Source organism: Manis javanica, chromosome 5 (genome assembly GCF_040802235.1).
Source record: "Manis javanica isolate MJ-LG chromosome 5, MJ_LKY, whole genome shotgun sequence".
Lineage (NCBI taxonomy): Eukaryota > Metazoa > Chordata > Mammalia > Pholidota > Manidae > Manis > Manis javanica.
The window spans coordinates 35756331-35781302 of record NC_133160.1 but is presented as its reverse complement, the minus strand read 5'-3'; the positions used below and the strand labels follow the sequence as shown (position 1 = coordinate 35781302).

Genomic DNA, 24972 nt, shown 5'->3' with positions numbered 1-24972 from the left:
CTCCAGATTAAATCTAGTTCCAGATTACATTAGATCTGATTAAACAAAAGGAATTACCCTGATCACTTAAGCAAGGAAGTAACATGATGAAAATGCTTTTAAGAAAACATTATCCTGGTACTTGTCTAAATTAACTGGAAGAGCAAGACAAGAAAAGCATAGAGATCATCCACAGATGAATGCAGAAATACAAGCAACAAGGATAGCAAAGAATGAATTTGTAAGAAAAGAGAGCAGCAAATCCTAGACATTCTGCAGAAGGTAGATGCAATAAGAACATTCCACCCAAAACAGTAGAATACACATTTTTCCCAAGTGTACATGGAATGTTCTCCAGAATAGATAACATACTAGACCACAAAAAGAGCCTCAGTAAATTCAAAAAGATTGAAATTGTATGAACAAAGTTCTCAGACCACAAAGCTATGGAACTAGTTATAAATTACCCAAAGAAAACAAACAAAAAAACCCAACAAACACATGGAGGCTGAACAACATACTTCTAAATAAACAATGGATCAGTGAACAAATCAAAACAGAAATCAAGCAATACATGGAGACAAATGAAAACAAAATACAACACTGCAAAATTTGTGGGTGCCGCAAAAGCAGTTTTAAGAGGGAAGTACTTAGCAATACAGACTTACCTAAAAAAACAAGAACAATCCCAAATAAACAGTCTAAACTCACAACTAAAGAAACTAGAAAAGGAAGAACAAATGAGACCCAAAGTTAGTAAGAGGGTCATAATAAGGATCAGAGCAGAAATAAGTAAAATAGAGAACAAAGAACCAAAAGAAAAAAAAGTCAATGAAACCAAGAGCTGGTCTCTTTGAGAAGATAAAATAGACAAACCAAACCCCTAGCCAGACTTAACAAAAAAAAAAAAAAAAAAAGGGGGAGGGCACAAATAAACTCAGAAACAAAAAGGAATAGTCACAAATGACACCACAGGAATACAAAGAATTATTTGAGAATTCTATGAAAAATGATGTGCCAATAAATTGGGCAACTAGAAAAAACAGACAAATTCCTAGGATAATACAACCTTCTAAGACTAAGAAACAGAAAATCTGAACAGACCAATTACCAGTAACACAATTGAACTGATAATCAAAAAATTCCCAGCAAAAAAATGTTTCTGGACCAGATGGCTTCATAGCTGAATTCTACAAAATTTAAAGAAGAGCTAATACACATCCTTCTTAAAGTATTCCAGAAAGCAGAAAAAGAGGAAAGACTTCCAAACTCATGCTACAGGGCCAGCACCACTCTAAACCAAAACCAGACAAAGATAGGACAAAAAAGGAAAATTATAGGTCAATATCCCTGGATGAACACAGATGCAAAAATCCTCAACAAAATATTAACAAACTGAATTCAAAAATACATCAAGAGGATTATCCATCACGACCAAGTGGGATTTATTCCAGGGATGCAAGAATAGTAGTGTTCATAAATCAATTAACATCATACACATTAACCAAAAAAAGAAAAAAAAGGATAAAAACCATATGATCATCTCAATAGATGCTGTAAAAGCATTCAATAAAATTCAACATCCATTCATGAGAAAATTCTCAACAAAATGGGTATAGAGGGAATGTACCTCAACATAATAAAGGTCACATATGACAAACCCACAACTAACATTACTCAATGGTGAAAAGCTGAAAGCTTTTCCTCTAAGATAAAGGACAAGACAAAGGTGTCCAATCTTACCACTTCTATTCAACATAGTACTGGAGGGCCTAGCCATGGCACTCAGACAAGATAAAGAGATAAAAGCCATCCAAATTGGTAAGGAAGAAGTAAAACAGTCACTTTTTACAGATGACATGATACTATAAGTAGAAAACTCTAAAAACCCCACAAAAAAAACTATTAGAACTAATAACTGGATTCAGCACAGCTGCAGGATACAAAATTAATACACAGAAATCTATTGCATTCCTTCCTATATATCAACAATGAACTAGTAGAAAAAAAATTAGAAAAACAATTCCATTTATAATTGCATCAAAAGGAATAAAAAAGCTGGGAATAAACCTAACCAAGGAGGTAAAAGACCTATACCCTGAAAATTGTAAGACACTCATGAGAGAAATTAAAGAAGACAAATAAATAGAAATCTATTCTGCGCTATGGAATGGAAGAATATTATACAAATAGTCATCCTTCCCAAAGCAATTTACAGATTCAATGCACTCTCAAAATACCAACTGCATTTTTCAATGAACTAGAGTAAATAATCCTAAAATTCTTATGGAACCACAAAAAGACCCCAAATAGCCAAAGCAAGCCTGAGAAGGAAGAACAAAGCTGGGGGTATTACACTCTCTGCCTTCAAGCTATACTACAAAGCTACAGCAATTGGAACAGTATGATACTGGCAGAAGAACAGACCTATAGATCAAAGGAACAGAATAGAGAGAGCAGATATAAACCCATACATATATGGTCAATTAGCATATGATAAAGGAGCCATGAATATACAATGGGAAAAATACAGCCTCTTCAAATACTGGTGTTGGGACAACTGGACAGCTACATGCAAGAGAATGAAACTGGATTACTAACTCCATACACAAAAGTAAACTCAAAATGGATTAAAGACCTAAATATAAGACATAAAACCATAAAACTCTTGAGCCTAAGCATGAGCAATTTTTTCCTGGACATATCTCCTCAGGCAAGGGAAATAAAATAAAATGAGCAAGTGGGACTACATCAAATTAAAAAGTTTCTGTATAGCAAAGGAAACCCTCAACAGAAGAAAAAGGCATCCTACAGTATGGGAGAATATATTTGTAAACAATTTATCCAATAAGAGGTTAGCATCCCAAAATATATAAAGAACACATATGCTATAACACCAAAAAAACAAATAACTCGATTAAAAATTGGGCAGAGGACCTGAACATTTTCCCAAAGAAGAAATACAGATGGCCAACAAGCACATGAAATAATGCTTCACATTGCTAATCATCAGGAAAATGCAAATTAAAACCACAATGAGATACCATCTCACATCAGTCAGAATGGCCACTATCCAAAAGACAAGAAATAACAAGTGTTGATGCTGCTGTGGAGAAAAAAGAATCTTCCTACATTTTTGGTGGGAACATAAATTGTAGCCACTGTGCAAAGCAGTATGGAAGTTCCTCAAAATGCTAAAAATAGAAATACCATATGACCCAGTAGTTCCATTTCTAGGAATTTACCCAAAGAAAACAAAATCCTTGATTCAAAAAGATATATGCACCCCTATGCTTATTGCCCCATTATTTACAGAAGCCAAGATAATGGAAGCAAACAAAGTGTCCATCAATAGATGAATGGATAAAAAAGTAGTACATACATGCAATGGAATATTATTTAGCCACAAAAAAGAAAGAAATCCTGCCATTTGCAACAACATGGATGGACTTAGAGGGTATCATGCTAAGTGAAATAAGCCAAGCAGAGAAATACCATATGATTTCCCTTATCTGTGGAATCTAAAAATTAAACAAAGGGAACAAAATAGCAGAAGACTCATAGACACTGAGAAGCGACTGGTGGTTACTGTGAGGGAAGGGTTGGGATGGGTTGGGATGGGTGGGTAGGGAGGGCAAGGGAAATTAACAGGGCACAAAACTTCTCAATCATAATATACGCTGGCCACAGGGATGGTAGTACAGCATGGAAAACAGCCGGTGATTCTGTAACATCTTCCTACGTTGACAGATAGTAACTGCACAAGAGTGGGGTGCAGTTTAATAATACGGGTAACTGTTGAACCACTGTGTTATAAACTCGAAATCAATATAAGATTGCATATCAACTATATTTCAATTAAAGAAAAAGAAGGCGGATGCATTAAATAGATGGCTATGAATGAAGGACAAGAAGACATCATAATTTGGCAAGGCGAGGCTGTGTGAGGGCAGGATCAGGGACATTCAAAGCAAAAGCCAGGTTACAAGAAAACTGTAATAAACTGAATTCTTAGTTTGAGGTTTCAGGGATCAATTTAGGAAGAGAATTCCTGGAGGCAGGTAGGAAGTTGAAACTGAAAAGAGGATGAGGAGCCAGGGCTGTATTTAAATACTTTCTAATCATCCGAAAAAGAATAGATGAGTTTATACATGTGAGAAAAGGTTGAGAAAATAAAACTGGATGTCTGGCCAGAAAGGCAGACAGTACACTTGAAAAAGGAAATTTCATTTTAAGTCCAACAAGAACTTTATTTCAGCTCCACTCAGAGCAAATGCCCTACTGAGAAGGCACCTACAAGCTTTAAGCATGAGGCAGAATTTAATTGGGTGACTGTGAACTTTTGTGAATTTTATTTCAAGTCTATCAAGTAATTACACTTTTAGTTAACTACAGTTTCCAGCATGGGCAATGAGATAGAAGAGATAATTCATTCACAAGAGGGGAGAAACAGCAGCCTACGTTAGTACGAGCATGTCATCCACTGCTAGGCAAACTCTTAACTGACCCTATATGCTTTTAAAAATTAAAGCTTTCCCAGGAATAGACAGAATTAAGAAAGAACTGGAAAATGATAAGTTTAAGTACTGGGAGAAGAACCAAAGAGGTACTTTTTCACCTCGAAAAGTTTCACAGAGACAAGAATAAAAACAATCACCTTGAAAAGCTTCACAGAGACAAGAATGAAAACATTCTTAGGGATAAAGTTGTATACTCATTCAAATTTATTTCTAGTAAAGAATACTAGAGCCATTTAAAAATTTGCAATTTATTTTGTTAGGCCACTTCAGTTTCATTCTCCTTAAAATTTAGTAGAAAGTCATTACCAAGAATTTGGCTGATATGAAAGTATCTGTATAAATCTCTCTTTCAATGTAATACACAAAATCAATGCATCGATTTTCAAATGAGCATTAACCACATTTCCCTTTAGGCAGACTAAAAAACCTACGGCACAGAATTGAAGTGATTCACTGAGGCAAACAAGCAAGGCACACAAAAGTCCATGTGCTAGTCAACTGTCTCTCTTTCTCTGAAAGTTCAAGGCCTTGTTCTTCACTTTTACTTTTACTACAAAGAGGAAATTACTGTCACTTCTTGGGCATATTTCTCTTATTGTGGTTGTTCTAAGGAATTCAGAGACTAAGGTTAACTGAAATACAGAGCAGAACATAAAACTTTAATTGCTACAAAGGAGTAGAAAGAAAAACACAGACAGTAAAGATGGAGGGAGATTTAAAAAGAAAAAGAAAAAAGAAAAATGTCTCCTTCCCTCCTCCTAAACATTAATAAAATCTTAGACCTGTTAATTTAGACTTAGTACGTGACTCTGTCTTCCTGCCCCATAACTCCAGCTTCACTGTCTCCTCTGGAATAAAAAGTGGACAAGTATCAACAGCAAAGTAAAAGCTGAAAGTCTCCCAGAATGGGTGGGAAGGAGGAGGAGGGGTGCATTCCCTGTGGAAGGAGACAAAGCCCGATCTACATTCCAGGGAAATCTGACTAGTCCAAGTTTTTCCTTAAATACAGATTGGCTTGTCACTAAGCCAGGCTCTGTAATCTTCCCAGGCTGCCCCAGCTAGGCAAGCCAGGAATCCCTTGTAATTAATCAACAAGAATTTTCCCACCCACAATAAAGTAGACTGGGGGAGGGGAAGCAGCAGAGCAAGCTTTGTAGCCAAAAGAATCCTAGACTTTGGTGTAATACCTAACTGATCCAAGAAAACAGATGCAGGAAGCACAGGAAATGCCCTACAGAGACAGACAAAATGAGGTAGGAACCTTTTCATAGTACTGCTTTGCTGGAACCCAAGTTGAAAATTTTAAATCATTAAGAAGTAATTATCAAAAAAAGTGAGACCTGTTGACACTACACACTTTTTAAGATACCCTTAAAGATGGGGATGGACCCATAAACTTTTCAGAAGTAGACACCAGGCATATTGATTTGACACTTGTGACAATAACTTATTCTTCAAATATAACTTCCTATGATTAAAGCTCTGTGGTTTGAATGGATAAAAGAGCATGATTAATACATTACATGCCCATGTCTACTTCTTGCTTTCACTTACAAAGGAAATGGCCTTGCTTGTCCTTGTTCATTTACCCACCCTTGCAGCCAGTCTGACTCAAGGTAACTTCACTGAAAACTTACTTTGACAAGGTGCAAGGAGTGAGGAGTATAGAAGGATTAGAAGCAAGGTATCCAATACAGCTACTGCTAGCCATGTGTACCTAGTGAGCACTTGAAATGTAGCCAGTAGGAATCGAGATGTACTTAAGAAATATATTTACATACCTAAATTAGCATTCGTATGGCTATATATACAGGCATATATATATTTCAGACTTTGTAGGCAGTGAAGTCTGTTTTAACTATTCACCTCTGCCACTGTGGCAACCAGAGACAATATGTAAACAATGGAAGTGGCTGTGGTCCTGTAAAACTTTATTTACAAAAACGAGCAGCTGTGGGATACAATTTGCTAACCCCGAACCCTAAAAAACTTATAATTTTGGAAATTCTAAAACACTGGGGTAGGTGCAGAGTGAAAACTAAGATCCCTATGGAGCCTTGGGGAGACATGTCTGCTGTCACCATTATCACCACTACTTCCAACTGAGAAAGGAGTCACTTAAGTACAGGACAAATCTCCCTGCCACAAGCTGCAGTGGCCCAGAAGTCAAGAAATCCTGAAAGCTTGTGGTTCCAAGGACTCTCACATCTTATCCACTTTTGCCATTTCCTATAATTCAGGCCCAGAAATCATAAGAAAGAGTTCAAAACCAGGACCACAGCAGTTTTTTTTTTTTTTAAATGCCCTCTTATATGCAGGAAGATCAGAAAATCTCTCTGCATTTGAAGAAGGATAAACTGCTTGCATGGATAATTAATACCATTCTAGGGTAAGTCTTAGAATCACACCTGAGATGCAAACAGCAAGCCTGCTGGTATTTATCTGATTTTCTGTTACTTTGGAAACTATGCTCTATCCAAGTTTTTTTCAACCCAGATAGTAGAAAGCAGATGCATCTATATGAAAATGTGTGTAAGTTACTTCCTTTTTCAAGTTTAATTTTTTATCACAGGAATGCATATACACAGATTAAAATGACGTATCAAAAGCAGGCCTTTTCTGCCCCATCCTGCCACCACCCCCACTCCAGTTCCAACTCACCAGAAGCAACTAAGCTGAAAACTTTAGCTATTTCATCTGGTATTTACCATCCTATTTCTAAATACTGTATTTATACCACAATTTCTTATTATTTGTTTTATATGCCTTCAATTGAACATGAGGACAATGCTTACAAACCACCCTCCCACACATCTCTTTCCCTAGCCTTCGAAATTTGGAGTTCACAATATATGAATTGTACCCTTTGTTTAAAGTTGAGCCATGTGGTATACTAAAACCTTACTTTCCTGTCTCGCACAATTTTTTGCTTGCTTGGAGTGAAGGGTTGCTTCATTTTTCTTTTCTTTAGTTTCCCATATTCTCCACTGAATTATTCCCACTCTCTCTGACAGACCTAAAAAAATTTCCTCCCAATACATTTAAATTCATGAGGTATTCTATTCATTTTCCTACTGGGGATATCTTTTGTGGAGCCCTGTGTCCTATCTTAACAGGACTGGTTGCATCCTAGGCAGAATACACAGTTATCATCATGAGATTTACCCAGACTGTCACTTATAGGATTTCCTATTTCCTGGATTCCATATCTCACTCTTTCTCTGTTTACCCCTTCATTTAGGAAAACCACATCCTTTCTAAAGTAGGGTACATTAGAAAGAAACTTTTTAGATTTTTCATCTATGTCTCTAATTCTGCTTTGCCATGTGATTGAAAGTTGGTCCTTGAACAAAGTTCTGGATTAGAAACCATTATCCTAAGAATACTGTGAGAATTTGTTCTATCACCCCCAGCTATTGCTCTTAAGAAGGCTGTTCTGAGTCTGATCTGCTGTATGCAGTCTGTTTTTCTTTTAGGATCTTCTCTGTATTCACATGATTCTGAAATTTGAGGATGATGTTACTTGGTACAATTCATTTTCATTGACTGTTTTAGGAATCCACCCATTGGAACTTTCAAATAGGAACTTTATGTCCTTCATTTCCAGTAAATTTTACTCTGTGGTTTCTTTCACAATTTTTCTCTCCACCATTTTCCTTGTTTTCCTTTCTAGAACTCCAATTTTTCATATCAAGACTGAACCTGTAATTTTCTTTTGATTTCTCCCCATTTTTAGCTATAATCTTTTTCCTCTACTTTGAGTGGTATTCCTCAATCTTCTTCCCTTCCCATATTTAATTGAATTCTTTCCATTATGTACATTTTTAATTTCTAAAGCTTAATCCTATTCTCAGAAATTTCCCTTGTTTATAAAATTTTGCTCTTATATATGGCTATAATAGTTTCCTTTATTGCTTTGAAGATACTAATTACAGTGTTTTAGAAGTCTTCTTCTGCTTCCTAGATCCTCTCTGGCCCTCCAAGTTTGTTCATTCACTTTTTTCTCTCTTTCCCTATTCTCTAGTTCTCTGTTTCTCAAGTTCCTTAACTGTCTGGTGATACTCTTTTGTCCATTCATATTTAAGAATAGACAATGCAATGCTGATTAGAGATTTTGTATACATGGTGGGACTTATTGAATGCTGGGGTTTGGGAATCCAAAGGGGCCTCAGATATTTGGTTGGGGGACCTACATACATCCCCTACTAATATCAGACAAGCAGACTTTAAGTTAAGAAGTATTACTAGAGATAAGAAGAGATATTTCATAATGACTAAAGATTCAACAAAAGAACAATCATAAATGTATATGTACCTATAACATAGACTCAGGATATATAAGGCAAATCTAAACAAAAGGACAAACAAATATACAAATCTAAAAGTCATAGTTGGAGATTTTAATATACCTCTCTCAACTGACAGGACAAATGGACAAAAATATCGGTAAATACACAGCTGATTTTTACAACATAATTAACAAACCTGACCTAAGTGACATACGTATTTCAATGTACCTGACAACCATCACATTTTCAAGTGCTTACAGAATGTTTAGCAAAATAGAAGAATTATACTAAACACCAATAACAAAATGATTATTAGAAATGTCCAATACTTAAAAATTATATAATATACATTTTTAATGAGCATAGAATTAGTTTTCTTAGAAAGGATTAACTACTTTAAAGATGCCCGTAAGCACTACTTACTTTAACAGCAAATTTCTTTGAAGACATGGCTTATTGATTCCAGAGTATTACAGACCTTTAATAGAAAAAAAAAGTGATTAGTACATATACCAAAATCTTTTTCTATATGGATATTACATAGGAGAAAAGTTGGCTGAATAATCAAAAATCAATAGGTATTTGTGAGATGAATGTCCACATACAATGGGTCTTAAAAAATACATTATACTGAATTAGTAATTTTAAAGCCATCAACAAAGAGAAGGAAAGTCCAGATGTATTCTACCAAATGTTTAAATAACACCAACTCTTCACAAACACTTAAAAAACAAAAGCATAGGAAAACATCTTAAATGACTCTATGAGGCCAGTATTAGCCTTATACCAAAGCCATAGATATCACAAGGAAGGAAAATTACACACCAATATCCCTTATTAATGAAGACACAAAAATACTCAACAAAATACTACAAACCAAACCTGGCAACATATAAAAAGGATTATATACCATGACCAAGTTGGATTTATCCCAGAAATCTAAAGTTGACCTAATATCTGGAATTAATCAACACAATACACTATATTAATAGAAAAAGAGGAAAAGCCCACATGATCATCTCCATAAAAAAAAATAATTTGGGCAGGAGAAAATGGCATTGTGAGAAATGAGGCAGAAACCTGTTCCCAAAATCACATAAAACAAGAAAATATAGCAAATACAACTAATCCTGAAAAAGCAATCCAAAGGCTGCATAACAGACTGAAGAAGAGACTGCCTGCATCTGGGGGAAAAAAGAAGACCCCACACCATGGAGAAAAGGGTAAAGTACCAAAGCCGCAATCGGGTGGGACCCAAGCCCTCCCTCCTCCCCAGCCTACAAGTAGGAGGAAGAGAAATGGAGCTGGGAAGGAGTAGAAGCCCAGGACTGCTGAGCACCTAGCCCTGGAGATCTGCTCTAGGAGCATGAACCCACATTACATGGTGCTCTGGAAATTAGTGGGTTTGGAGAGCAAAGACAGGCAGAATACTCAGAGAGACTGGGATTCCAGCCACTTGTAGAGAATAGGTATGCACTACTGGCACCCCTGGGACAAAAGAAAGGTGGGCACTCTGAGGGACTTCCCAGCAGTGAGGGGGTGCTAATGGGGCAAAGATTACACAGAACTCTCTGCACAGGAGAAAGGTGTACAAAACAATCCTGGCATACTCAGCCCAGTAGGTTAGAAACTCTTAGGAGCTTCAGATGCTCCATGCGCCTGGTGGGCAAAACAGTCCGAAGGCCCCACACTGCAGTACACAACCTGCTGCTCCTTCCTCTCAACAGGAGCTGGTCCCACTCAACTGCTGCCCCCACCATCACATCAGGCCAGCCAGAGGGCAGCTACAGGGGCATAGCACACAGGCTCCTTCCTGCATGCTCCAGCCACTGGACCTGGCAGTGGAGGCAAGCATTACAGCCATAGGCAGGGAACCCTCCTAGCCAAGCTCTTTCCCCCAGGTATGCACCGATTCTGCTCACCTGTAACCTCTTTCATTGCTCCTGGTGCACGGCAGTGCCAGAGAGTAGAGCTTCTGGGCACTAGAGGGCACAACTACACAAAATTATCATTCCATAGGAAACACTGAAAAAATGAAACAGAAAAGGAATTTGGTCCAAACAAAATTACAAGAAAAAAATGCCAAAAAAGGGCTTAGTGAAACTGAAATAACCAACCTTATTGATAAAGATTTCAAAATAAAAGTAATACACATGCTCATGGAGCTACAGAAAAATATTCAGGATCTCAGGGAGGACTTCAAAAAAGAGATAGAAATTTTGAAAAATACAGTATGTGAAATGAAACATACAATGGAGGGATTTAAAAGTAGATTAGAAGAGGTAGACGGTAAATGAAATAGAAATTGGAGAACAGGAAAACAAAGAAGCTGAGGCACAGAGAGAAAAAAGGAACTCTAGGAATGAAAGAATAATAAGAGAACTGTGCAACCAATCTAAATGGAACAATATTCACATTATAGAGGTTACAGAAGAAGAAGAGAGAGACAAGGGGATAGAAAGTCTATTTGAGGAAATAATTGTTGAAAACTTTCCAAATCTGGGGAAGGAAATAGTCACTCAAGTCATGGAAGTGCAGAGATCTCCTAACACAAGGAATTCTAGGAAAACAACACCAAGACATGTAATAATTAAAATGGCAAAGATCAAGGACAAGGAGAGAGTATTGAAAGCAGCCAGAGAGGAAAAAAAAAAATCACTTATAACAGAAACCCCATCAGGCTCTCAGCAGACTTCTCAGCAGAAACCTTATAGGCCAGAAGGGAGTGGCATGGTAAATTTAATGTAATGAAACAGAAGGGCCTCAAACCAAGAATAATCTACCAGCAAGACATCATTTATATTTGAAGCAGGGATTAAACAATTTCCAGGTGAGCAAAAGTTGAGAGAATTTACCTCCCACAAACTGTCTGTACAGTGTATCTAAAAGGGACTACTCTAGATGGAAGTGCTCCTAAAGTTAAATAACTGTCACAGGAGAAAAGAAGACCACAGTAAAGGAAATAGACCTCTTAATTACTAAGCAAATACAAAATTAAATCAAATACTCAACAAAGTCAGTCAAAGGATAAACAAAGAATACAGACAATGACACCTAATATATAAAGAGTAGCAGAGAAGAAGAGGAGGGGAAAAAAAAGAACCTTTAGATTGTGTTTGAAATAGTGTAACAAGCGAGTTAAGATAGTCTGTTAGATAGAAAGGAAGCTGCCCTTGAACTTTGGTAACAACAAATTTAAAGCCTACAATGGCAATAAGTACATATCTATCAATAATCACTCTAAATGTAAATGGACTGAATGCACCAATCAAAAGACAAAGAGTTACAGAATGGATAAAAAGCAAGACCCATCTTTATGCTGCCTACATAAGACTCACTTCAAACCCAGACATACACAGAATAAAAGGGAAGGTATGGAAAAAGTTATTTCATGCAAATGACAGTGAGAAAAAAACAGGAGTAGCAGTACTTATATCAGACAAAATCAATTTCAAAACAAAGATAGTAACAAGAGACAAAGATGGACATTACATGATAAAGAGGTCAGTCCAACAAGAGGATATAACCATTATAAATATCTATGCACCCAAAATAGGTGCACCTAAATATGTGAAACAAATACAGAATTAAAGGGGGAAATAGAATTCAATGCAGTCATTTTAGGAGACTTCAACACACCACTCACATCAAAGAACAGATCAACCAGACAAAAAATAAGTACAGAGACAGAGGCACTGAGCAACACATTAGAACAGATGAACCTAACAGACATTTACAGAACACTCCACCCAAAAGCAGCAGGATACACATTCTTCTTAAGTGTACATGGAACATTTTACAGAATAGATCACATACAAGGCTACAAAAAGAGCCTCAGTAAGTTCAAAAAGATTGAAATTGTGCCAACCAGCTTCTCAGACCACAAAGGTATGAAACTAGAAATAATTTATGGAAAGAAAACAGAAAAACTCATAAACACATGGAGGCTTAACAGCATGCTCCCAAATAATCAATAGACCAATGACCAAATAAAAACAGAGATCAAGAAATACATGGGGACAAATGAAAACAACTCAACAGCCCAAAACCTGTGGGATACAGCAAAGGCAGTTCTAAGAGGGAAGTACTGAATACAGGCCTAACTCAACAAAGAAGAACAATCCCAAAAAACAGTCTAAACTCAATTAATAAACTAGAAAAAGAAGAACAAATGAGGCCCAATGTCAATTGAAGGAGAAACATAATGAAGATCAGAGCAGAATTAAATAAAACAATAAAAAGAATAAAAAGAAGAATAAAACAACAGAAAGAAACAATGAAACCAGGAGCTGGTTCTTTGAGAAAATAAACAAATTAGATAAACCCCTACCCAGACTTACTGAGAAAAAAAAGAGAGTCTACACACATAAACAGAATCAGAGATGAGAAAGGAAAAATCACTACAGACAGCATAGAAATACAAAAAATTATTAGAGAATACTATAAAAAATTATATGCCAACAAATTAGATAACCTAGAAGAAATGGACAACTTTCTAGAAAAATACAACACTCCAGGACTGACCCAGGAAGTAATAGAAAATCTGAACAGACCAATAACCAGCAACAACATTGAACTCGTAAATCAAAACACCACCTAAGAACAAACCCCTGGACTAGATGGCTTCATAGCTGAATATTATCAAACATTTAAAGAAGAGCTAATACCCATCTTTCTTAAAGTTTTCCAAAGAGTAATAGAGGAAGTAATATTTCCAAACTCATTCTATGAAGTCAGCATCACTCTAAAACCAGACAAAGGCAACACAAAAAAAGAAAATCACAGACCAACATCCCTGATGAACATAGATGCAAAAATCCTCAAAAAATTATTAGCAAACCGAATTCAAAAATACATCAAAAAGACCATCCATCATAAACAAGACGGGTATATTCCAGGAATGCAAGGATGGTACAATATTTGAAAATCAATCAATATCATACACCACATCAACAAAAAGAAGGACACAAATCACATGATCATCTCAATAGATACTGAAAAAGCATTTGACAAAATTCAACATCCATCCATGATAAAAACTCTCAACAAAATGGTTATAGAGGGTAAGTGCCTCAACATAATAAAGGCCATATATGACAAACCCACAGCCAACATCATAATTAACAGCAAAAAGTAGAAAGCTTTTCCTCTAAGATTGGGAACAAGACAAGGATGCCCACTCTCCCCACTTCTAGTCAACATAGTACTGGAGGTCCTAGCCACAGCAATCAAACAATACAAAGAAATAAAAGGCATCCAGATTGGTAAGGAAGAAGTTCAACTGTCCCTGTTTGCAGATGGCATGATATTGTACTTAGAAAACCCTAAAGAATCCACCAAAAAAGTACTAGAACAGTTGCAGGATACAAAATTAATACACAGAAAACTGTTGCATTCCTATATACTAACAATGAATGAGGAGAAAGCGAAATCAGGAAAACAACTCCATTTACAATTGCATCAAAAGGAATAAAATACCTAGGAATAAACGTAACCAAGGAGGTGAAAGACTTATATCCTGAAAACTACAAGACACTCTTAAGAGATATTAAAGAAGACATCAATAAATGGAAATACATCCCATGCTCATGGATAGGAAGAATTCATATTGTCAAAATGGCCATCCTGCCTAAAGCAATTTACAGATTCAATGCAATCCCTATCAAAATACCAACAGCATTCTTCAACAAATTAGAATAAGTAGTTCTAAAATTCATATGGAAACACAAAATATTCAAGGCTTTCCTGAGAACAAAGAACAAAGCTGTGGGAATTTACACTCCCTAATTTCAAGCTCTACTACAAAGCCACAAAATTCAAAACAATTTGGTACTGGCACAAGAACAGACCACAGATCAATGGAACAGACTAGAGAGCCCAGATATAAACCCAACCATATATGGCCAATTAATATATGATAAAGGAGCCATGGATATACAATGGGGAAATGACAGCCTCTTAAACAAATGGTACTGGCCAAACTACAAGAGAATGAAACTGGACTATTGTCTAACTCCAGACACAAAAGTAAACTCAAAATGGATCAAAGACCTGAATATAAGTCATGAAACCATAAAACTCTTAGAAGAAAATATAGGCAAAAATCTCTTGAATATAAAACATAAGGAACTTTTTCCTGAACACGTCTCCTTGAGCAAGAGAAACAAAATAAAACATGAACAAATGGGATTACATCAAACACTAAAAAAGCTTCTGTACAGCAAAGGACACCATCAGTAGAACAAAAGGCATCCTAGAATATGGGATATTATATTCATAAATGACATCCAATAAGGGGTTATCCAATAAGGGGTTAACATCCAAAATATATGAAGAACTCAAATGCCTCAACACCCAAAATACAAATAACCCAATTAAAAAATGGGCAGAGGATCTGAACAGACACTTTTCCAAACAAGAAATTGAGAAGGCCAAAAGGCACAGGAAAAGATACTCCACATCGTTAATTATCAGGGAAGTGCAAATTAAAACCACAATGAGGTATCACCTCACACCAGTTAGGATGGCCAACATCCAAAAGACAAGCAACAACAAATGATGGCAAGGATGTGGGGAAAGGGGAACCCTTCTACACTTATGGTGGGAATGTAAACTAGTTCAACCATTGTGGAAAGCAATATGAAGGTTCCTCAAAAAACTAAAAATAGAAATACCATTTGACCAAAAAATTCCACTTCTAGGAATTTACCCAAAGAAAACAAGATCTCTGATTCAAAAAGAAATATGTACCCTTATATTTATCACATCACTATTTACAGTAGCCAAGATATGGAAGCAACCTAACTGTTCATCAGTAGATGACTGGATAAAGAAAATGTACATATACAAAATGGAATATTAATCAGCCATAAAAAGAAAACAAATCCTACCATTTGCAACAACATGGATGGAGCTAGAGGGTATTATGCTCAGTGAAATAAGTCAGGTAGAGAAAGACAAGTACCAAATCATTCCACTCATTTTGGAGTATAACAGCAAAGCAAATCTGAAGGAACAAAAACAACAGCAGACTCACAGACTCCAAGGGACTAGCAGTTACCAAAAGGAAAGGGTTGGGGACAGTGAGTGGGGAGGAAGGGAGAAAGGGATTAAGGGTACTATAATTAGCACTCACAATATAGGTAGGTCATGGAGAAGACAATACAGCATAGAGAAGACAAGTAATTACTCTATAGCATCTTACTATGCTGATAGACAGTGACTGCAATGGCTGGGGGTAAGTACTTGATGATATGGGTCAATGTTGAAACCACAATCTTGTTCATGTGAAACCACAAGATTGTATCTCAGTGATACTTTAATAAAAATAACAATAATTTAACAAAACCCAAAACCCTTTGTTGATTAAAAAAAATCAACATACTAGGAATAGAAGAAAACATCTGCAATCTGGTAAGGAGTTCTATTAAAAACCCACAGGTAAAATGATGCTTAATCATGGAAGACTGAATGGTTTCTCCCCTAATATGAGGAAAAGACACTGATGTCTACTCTTGCCACTTCTATTCAGCTTTGTATTAGTGGTGGTAGTCTAGGCAATTAAGCAAGAAAAACAAAGAAAAGGCATCCAGATTGAGAAGGAAAGGATAACAGTAATTCCATTCACAAATGACACCTTCTTATATGTAGCAAATTCTGAAAAAAAAAAAAGAACTATTGAATTAAACAAATTTGGCAAGGTTGTAAGATGTAAAATCAATATTAAAAATCATCTATATTTCTATTTACTAGCAATGAATAATCCTTATGTGAAATGAAGAAAACAATTCCATTTTCAATACCATCAAAAAGCTTACCAAAAAATTAACAAAGGAACAAGATTTGCACACCAAAAACTGAAATGTTATTGAAAGAAATTAAAGACGTAAGTAAACAGACACACATCCCAGTTCATGGATTGTACATATTGTTAGGATAGCAATACTTATGAAGTTGATTTACAGATTCAACAAAATCTCTATCAAAATCCCAGCTGACTTCTTTATAGACATTGACAAGCTCATCCATGCACATGAAAATGCAAGGGATGCTGGCAAGGATGCAGAGAAAGGGGAACCCTCCTACACTGCTGGTAGGAATGTAAACTAGTTCAACCATTGTGGAAAGCAATATGGAGGTTCCTCAAAAAACTAAAAATAGAAATACCATTTGACCTGGGAATCCCACTCCTTAGAATTTACCCAAAGAATACAACTTCTCAGATTCAAAAAGACATATGCACCCCTATGTTTATCACAGCACTTTTTACAATAGCCAAGATATGGAAGCAACCTAAGTGTCCATCAGTACATGAATGGATAAAGAAGATGTGGTACATATACACAATGGAATACTATTCGGTCATAAGAAAAAAACAAATCCTACCATTTGCAACAACATGGATGGAGCTGGAGGACATTATGCTCAGTGAAATAAGCCAGGCGGAGAAAGACAAATGCCAGATGATTTCCCCCATTTGTGGAGTATAACAATGAAGCAAAACTGAAGGAACAAAAGAGCAGCAGATTCAGAGACTCCAAGAATGAACTAGTGGTTCATTCCCCAAAGCGTAGGGGTGTGGGAGGGTGGGTGGAGAGGGAGGGAGAAGGGGACTGAGGGGTATTATGTTTAGTACATATGGTGTGGGGGATCACAGAGAGAACAGTGCAGCACAGAGAAGCAAATAGTGAGTGGACCTGTGGCATCTTACTATGCTGATGGACAGTGACTGCACTGGGGTATGGGTGGGGACTTGATAATATGGGTAAATGTAGTAACCACATTGCTTTTTCATGTGAAATCTTCATAAGAGTGTGTATCAATCACACCTTAATAAAAAATTTAACAACAAAAAAAACTTTAAGTCACTAAAAAAAAAAAAAAGAAAATGCAAGGGATATGGAGTAGCCAAAACAGCCTTGAAAAGGAAGACAGAGTACTAGCATAAGGATAGACACAAACATTAACGGAATAAAATTAAAAGTCCAGGAAAAGGCCCTTACACTGTTGTTTTTTTAACAAACATGCCATGACAACTTAATGGGGAAAGAGCCTTTTCAACAAATAGTGCTGGGACAACTAGATATCCATATGCAAAAGAATAAAGTTGGACCCCTATATCACACTATATACAAAAATTAACTCAGAATGGATCAAAGATCTAAATGTAACAGCTAAAATCATAAAACACTGGAAGAAAATAGGTATAAATTATAATTTATGACCTTGCTTTAGGCAGTAGTTTCTTAGATCTGATACCACAGGCACAAGTGAGAATACAAAAAAACTGGTAAATCAGGTGTCAGTAAAATTAAAAGCTTCTGTCCTTTAAAAGACAGTATCAAGAAAGTGAAAAGACAACCCACCAAATGGGAGAAAACATCTGTAAATTATACATCTGATAAGGGATCCATGTCTAGAATTATAAAGAACTCTTACAACTCAGCAATAAAAAGACAAATAACCCAACTTCAAAATGGACAAAGAATTTGAGTAGACATTTCTCCAAAGATATACAAACGGCCAATAAGTACAGGAAATTATGCTCACCACCATTAGTCATCAAGGAAATACAAATCAAAGCCATAATGACATACTACTTTACACCCACTATGATGACAAAAATAAAAATCACAAGCAATAACAAGCATTGACAAAAATGTGGATAAATTAGAACTCTCATACATGGCTGGTGGGAATGTAAAATGTTGCAGCCACTCTGGAAAACAGTTTGTCAATTCTTCAAAACTTAAGAGTTACCATATGATCCAGCATTTCCATTCCAACGTGTATGGCCAAGTAAAATAAAAACGTACATATCCACACAAAAATTTATATAGGATTGTTCCTAGCAGCATTATTCATAATAGCCAAAAAGGGAAATAACCCAAATGTCTGTCAACTGATGAATGGATAAACAACATGTAGTATATACATACAACAGGAAATTATTTGGAAATAATAAAGAATCAAGTACTTTTACTCTCCCTTTACTTAGCTCAGACAGGTAACTGCCCCCTCCCATCCTTGCAGAAGCCTGGAGAAATATTTTCTGGAGATAGTCTAAGACAGATGATCTCTGGTCTGGAAAATACCATACACAGCATTAAGTGGGGGCTACCCTACTGAAAAAAGAGAAATTAAGGTAATATTTACCAACTGACTGATACCTTCCCCAGCCTGCATTCCCCTTGTGATGGTTAATTTAATGTGTCAACTTGTCTGGACTAAGGGATACCCAGATAACTAATAAAACATCCTGTCTATGAGAGTGCTTCTGGAAGTGATTAGCATTTGAATTGGTAAACTGAGTAAAACAGATGGCTCTCCCCAATGTGGGTCGCCATGATTCAATTCACTGAGGGCCCAAACAGAACAGAAAGGTACAGGAAGGGAGAATTCATGATCTGTCTGTGAGTTGGGACAGCCATCATCTCCAGCCCTCAGACATCAGCACTTCTGATGCTCCAGCCTTTGGACTGGGACTAAATTACACCATTGACTTCCCTGGTCCTCCAGCTTGCAGGCAGTTGATCATGGGACTTCCTGGCCTCCATAATCTCATGAGCTGATACTAAAATAAATATATATGTATCTACATACACATTTATATACATATACATATGTATGTATGTATCTCCTATTGGTTCTGTTTATCTGGAGAACCTTGACCAATACACCCGTCTACCCTGCCTAACCTCTCCAAATAGGAGACTAAAGAATTGGACTAACCTAAAATGCAGGATCTAAAAGTACTGACGTCAGGGCTTCCCTAAGCAAACAGCATAGACAGATGGCTCTAAAGTGAAGCCCATGCCCACAAGCCACACATCTGCATGCAGCACTTGCATCTTTTTAGTGCTCCACTCTCAAATACAAGTAAACAACCAAGAATCAATCACCTGCCACCTAAGGAAAGAAGCCTCTATCGTGAAAAAATAAAAACAAAGCAAACAGGAAAAAACTAGTTGGCCCAGGCTGAGACTATGCAGGGAGAAGGAAACATTTTAAGAAACTATTATTAACATCAGCAAGATAGGGGAGATAGTTATGCATCCATAAAACAATAACTAACTAAAAAAAAAGAAACTTTTAGAAAACAACAAATTAAAACTATGATAGCTGAAACAGACTCAGAGACCATAAGAAGGGAGTAGCAGTTACCAAAGGGGAGGGGTGGGGGAGGGCTGGGGAGGGAGGGAGAAGGGGATTGAGGGGTATAATGATGGGCACACATGGTGTGGGGGGATCATGGGGAAGACAGTGTAGCACAGAGAAGGCAAATAGTGACTCTGTGGCATCTTACTACACTGATGTGCAGTGACTGCAATGGGGTATGGGAGGGACATGATAACAAGGTGAATGTAGTAACCACATTATTTTTTCATGTGAAACCTTCATAAGAGCTTCATAAGAGTGTATATCAATAATACCTTAATAAAAATAAAAAATAAATAAAAATAAAATAAAACTATGATAGCTGAAATAAAAAATATTAAATAGTTCAATAAGTCATTCAGAAACTTCAGAAAAAAAAAGAAAAAGAAGAGAGAATAAATTAAACATTTAAAGGACCTAGGAAGAGCAACACATGACAATTACAACAGAAACAGATTCATTCATTTTATGGCATATATCAGGCACTGGTAACAAAAGGAATCTTTAAAAGTGTGTGGTGGGGGGGCGGGTAGGAGGGGTGTTTGAAGCTGTGGTCAAGATAATATTTGGCCCCAAATTGCCCAAAGTAAATCTGAAAACTAAAAGGCAATAGGGAAATATCTTCCAAATTTTGAAGAAAATTGCTTCCAATCTCCAGTTGCATTTAAACACAAGATCGGGGTGAGGGGGGGACATTTTTAGATATGCAAGGTCTTAAAAAATTTAAGTCTCATGCATCCTTTCTCAGGAAGCTATTAAAGATGTGCTACACCAAAATGAGGAAATTAACCAAGAAAGAGGAAGACACAGGAAACAGGAAGGCCAAGGCAGGCGAAAAGCAGAGGAAATCCCAGGATCCAGTGAAAGCAGGTCCCTGCATGAGACAGTGGGCTAGCTCAGGAGAGGACCATCAGGGAAAGCTACAGCTGCTTGCAAGGCTCCAGGAGATGCATCTTCTGAAGTGTCTGCATGTATGCAGATGAATTTTAGACAACTGATGGAGAATATGAGATCGAATTAGGACAGATGCATGAAAGCTAAGCAACTGAGTAACAAAGCAATTATTGATTTCAGGGTAAACAAAAATAGCACAGAAAATAAAAAATAAGTTTTAACAGCTCAGTTACAACTAGCATTCGTAGTCACAATAACAAACACTGAATCCTGGCTAAGTAACATTATGTTTACAACATTACAAGGATGGGGAACATGAATGCATGTGTATTATCACATGTTAGGGGCACAGGGGTGAAGTCCAGCAAAAGCTCCCTTTGATGTTAATGGAATACTTCAGGAGCAAAACCTAAACCAAGAGAAATAATAATAATAATAAGCACCACAACAGCAATAATAAAGCAGAAATACAGCAAGCAATTTAGTGACATGGACCCAATTCTTAAGTGCTAAACCCTCCTGCAAGTTGAAGAGCGTGGCTATGGAGGAAGGAACGGGGTGGAAAGGATGTTATAACTGGAGCCTTGTGTGGGGACCTATCTGCCCATTTAAATCATTTGCACAATAACACTGTACAAAAGAAAAGGAATGCAAGCCACAAATGTATTTTTAAATTTTCTAGCAGCTGCATTTCATATAAAGGTAAACAAACAGGTGAAATTAATTTTAAGAATATTTTTCATTTAAACCAATAAATACAACATATTATCATTTCAACATGTAATCAATATACGATATTTAGTTACATTCTTGGTGTTTGAAGTCTTTGAAGTTAGGTGTGTATTTTATATTTTCAGCACATCTCAATTTGGACTGGCCAGATGTCAAGTGTTCACTGACTGTAATTACTGGCTACAAAAATGGACAGCACAGTTGAGAGCACTTGGTTTTATTATAAGAAAAGTGCTGACTTCTGTGTCCCAAATTTCTAATTTACAAAATAGGGATAGTAACACTTAACTTGATATGACTGAAAGAACTAAGTAAAATGACCTATAAAAACTCCCAATATAATCATTTATAGACACTAGGTGCTCAATGAGTGTTAACAATTATATTACTTAGTCAATGATGATTTTTAAGAATCAGATTAATTTAATTATTTTTTAAAATCTCATAACCTTTGATTCTCATTTTTTAAATAGACAAAAACATCTTTACCCAAACCCTAAATTATTTTAATTGTTTCTATCCTCTGAATGATGTAATGTTTATGATTTAGAAAAATTTGTAATGATTTTCATATTAGCAAGCCCATTCAGACAAATGTGAAAATGAAAAAAATAAGTTCCTAGAAAACCAGGAACATGTGTTTGAAAACAATATTTATAAAGGTTGTCCTGAAAACTCTAAATAGATCTTCAAATTATATTATTTGAGCCTGATAAACATGAAGCCAGTCCCCTTACGTAAATTAACTCAGGCTTGAATAACTTCTGCTAAGAATTTAGGGAATCCCTGACCAGGGGTACTCAGAGTAAGTTCACAAGTGGTTTAATTAATAGAAAAAAGGGGGAGACAGTTCTGTAAGAAAGTACCCAACCAAGCTGAAGGGTGTGTGATCTAATTATGTTTCAATTATATTCCTTTCCCGAAGGACAGGCAGACCACACAGAAGGCTACAGCAAGGCTTTCCAACCATATCTGCCATTAGATAGCTTATGAGCCTCATCAAAGCCTTATACTTTCAACTCACACTAAGGTTCCAGTACTCATTTTTTTTTTCTTTTTCCTTTTATCAGGAAAGCAAGAGCAGCTGCATTTACTTTTTAAGGACTGGATTCTTCTAAAAGTATCATCAAAGCTCAACCTGAAAAATATGATCTGTAGGAATCTTGGTCTGCTACTGTAGAACAGGCTGCAAGGGAACATGAAACTTTGTAATGCACTTTGCATATTTTTAATCCATTTATTATTACCAGGTTACAGTATTTAACCTTTCAATGTATTTTATTTTTTCATGTGTTTCCACAATGTTTGAGGCCTCAAAAAGTCCACATTTTAGGGTTAAAAGAGACGGTCCTGATGTCTATTTCCTTAATGAAAACCTGGGGGACCAGATCAGGGTCTCACAGCTGAGGGCCAAGGGCAAGAGAAAAGTCATGTCTGCTCACTGAGGGCAAACGAGCACCATCTGTCACCTGCAGGACTGCCAAGGCCAGTAGCTAACTGGGCTGACCGGGTAGGCGGGCCGCCCTCAGCCTCCACCCCACTGCCAAACAAGTTCCCAACACAGAGAATGACTTCAAATAAAGTTACATGAGCAGTGGTTCTCTCCTGATAATCAAAGAAAGTGAAAGAGAGAGAGAGAGGAAGAGACAGAGACAGGAAGGAAAAAAGGAACTCTATAGCTATGGAAAATGTGGTTTGAATTAATTTACCATTATGCTATGAGATAGGGCATACTTCTTCAAAAACAAAAATTAAAGTCTACCTAGATAAAGCCCATAATGCATCTGGACAGCCAACTGCATAGACCTTGAGCCTGCATATTTGCTAAAATCATTTTTGACAAAAGAAGGCATATTTCCTTTGCTTCATTACAGCATTAGGCACAGGTGCGGGAAATGAACGAAACAGCGAACTTAAATCTGAAATGAACTGAACCAACATGCTAATTCCTAAATACAGTAAGAGCACATTTACCCATCCCAGAAGGAGCAGATTCTCAAAGGTGAACTGCCCTCAGAGCACTGCTTAACACTAGAGGGTACTCAAAAAATGTGTGTGAATAAAAAAATATCCCAGATAATAGGGGTTGAGTCATTTATGCACACAACCATCTTATTTTTGCTGTTTTTAGGGAGGTTTTACAAAAAATATTACAAATTTTTATGACTTTCTTAAGAGATGCTAGAGTGAAAATTCCTTTGATATTCCTGATGAAAATTATCACTTGTCATCACTCCAGGCAATATACATATTAATGTACCTCTGACTGAAATGATGGGTCCTACACAAAGCTGCTCCACAGCAGAGCCAAGTGAGGTTTCTGCCAGCTCTCCCAGATTCCCCATGTGCTGTCAGAGCACCTATCTCCCAAGGCTCCATTTCCCCTCAGTTCTTCAGCTTGGTAAGATTCACGTAGAAAGCTAAGTCTGTCAAGTTAATAAGATGCTTTCCAAGCCTTTCATACATGGATTTGCATGGACTTCAGTGTGGGCTTAAGCCCTCTCTCTTAGGTGATAAAATGGCTGTTATCGTTAACTCCAGGCTTACAGTTGCTAAAATAATTACATCACTGAGTCATGATACAGTGGAACATGCCCTCTGGATTTGAGCCTCAGCACTTAATTCTCTCTGCCTCAGTAGGACAATGCTGTAGACAGGTGGACTCTAAAACCTCTTCCATTTCTTACTCTTTGTGATCCAAAAACAGTAGCAGTACAGCAGTACAGCAGTACAAATAATGCCAAATACACAAATTCTTCCAAAGAATAAATAAGAGGGAAACTCCCCCACAACATATTTTATGAAGGCCTGATAGCAAAAGCAGATAAGGGCAGTGTAAGAAAGAAAAATCTATATTTTATTGATTTATACATGAACATCCTAGACAAATAGAAGCAATCTGAATCTAGCAACACAGAAAAACCTCACCAGAACCAAGTGAGGTTCACCTGAGGAATGCAAGGTTGGTTTAACACTAGAAGAATCATAATATTAAAAACTGAAGCAGAAAAAAAAGTATGTGATCATTTTTATAGAGGTAGAAAAAAATGTATAAACATTAGAAATCTGAAAACAAATTTCTTTCAGAAAAAAGCACCTACTAAAAATATAGTAATCATGCTTAATGATTAACCATTCAAAGCAATTTCTTTGAAATACACAGAAAGCACAGATTTTAAAATATTTAAGCTAGCATCTCACAAATATAAGATACCCAGGTATAAATTTAATAAAAAATGTGTGAGAATTTCTCAAATTGCTCTTCTAACTTAATATACATTTCTAACCACAGTCTTGAACAGGAAATCTAAGAAAAAGCAATCAGGACTATAATACTTGTAAAAGGAAAAGAAAAACAAAGGAGGGGATTGTCTTGCCAGATGAAGCAAAGTTATTACAAT

General features: G+C 36.5%; 1 protein-coding gene across 1 annotated transcript in view; it reads right to left on the bottom strand.

The window, feature by feature from the left end:
• SLX4IP (SLX4 interacting protein) overlaps positions 1-24972 on the bottom strand; it is a 215876-nt gene that overhangs the window by 175648 nt on the left and 15256 nt on the right. The window contains 1 exon segment of the mRNA XM_073236941.1: positions 9212-9266. Within this exon segment, the coding sequence (XP_073093042.1) occupies positions 9212-9238 (27 nt within the window). The 5' untranslated portion in view covers positions 9239-9266.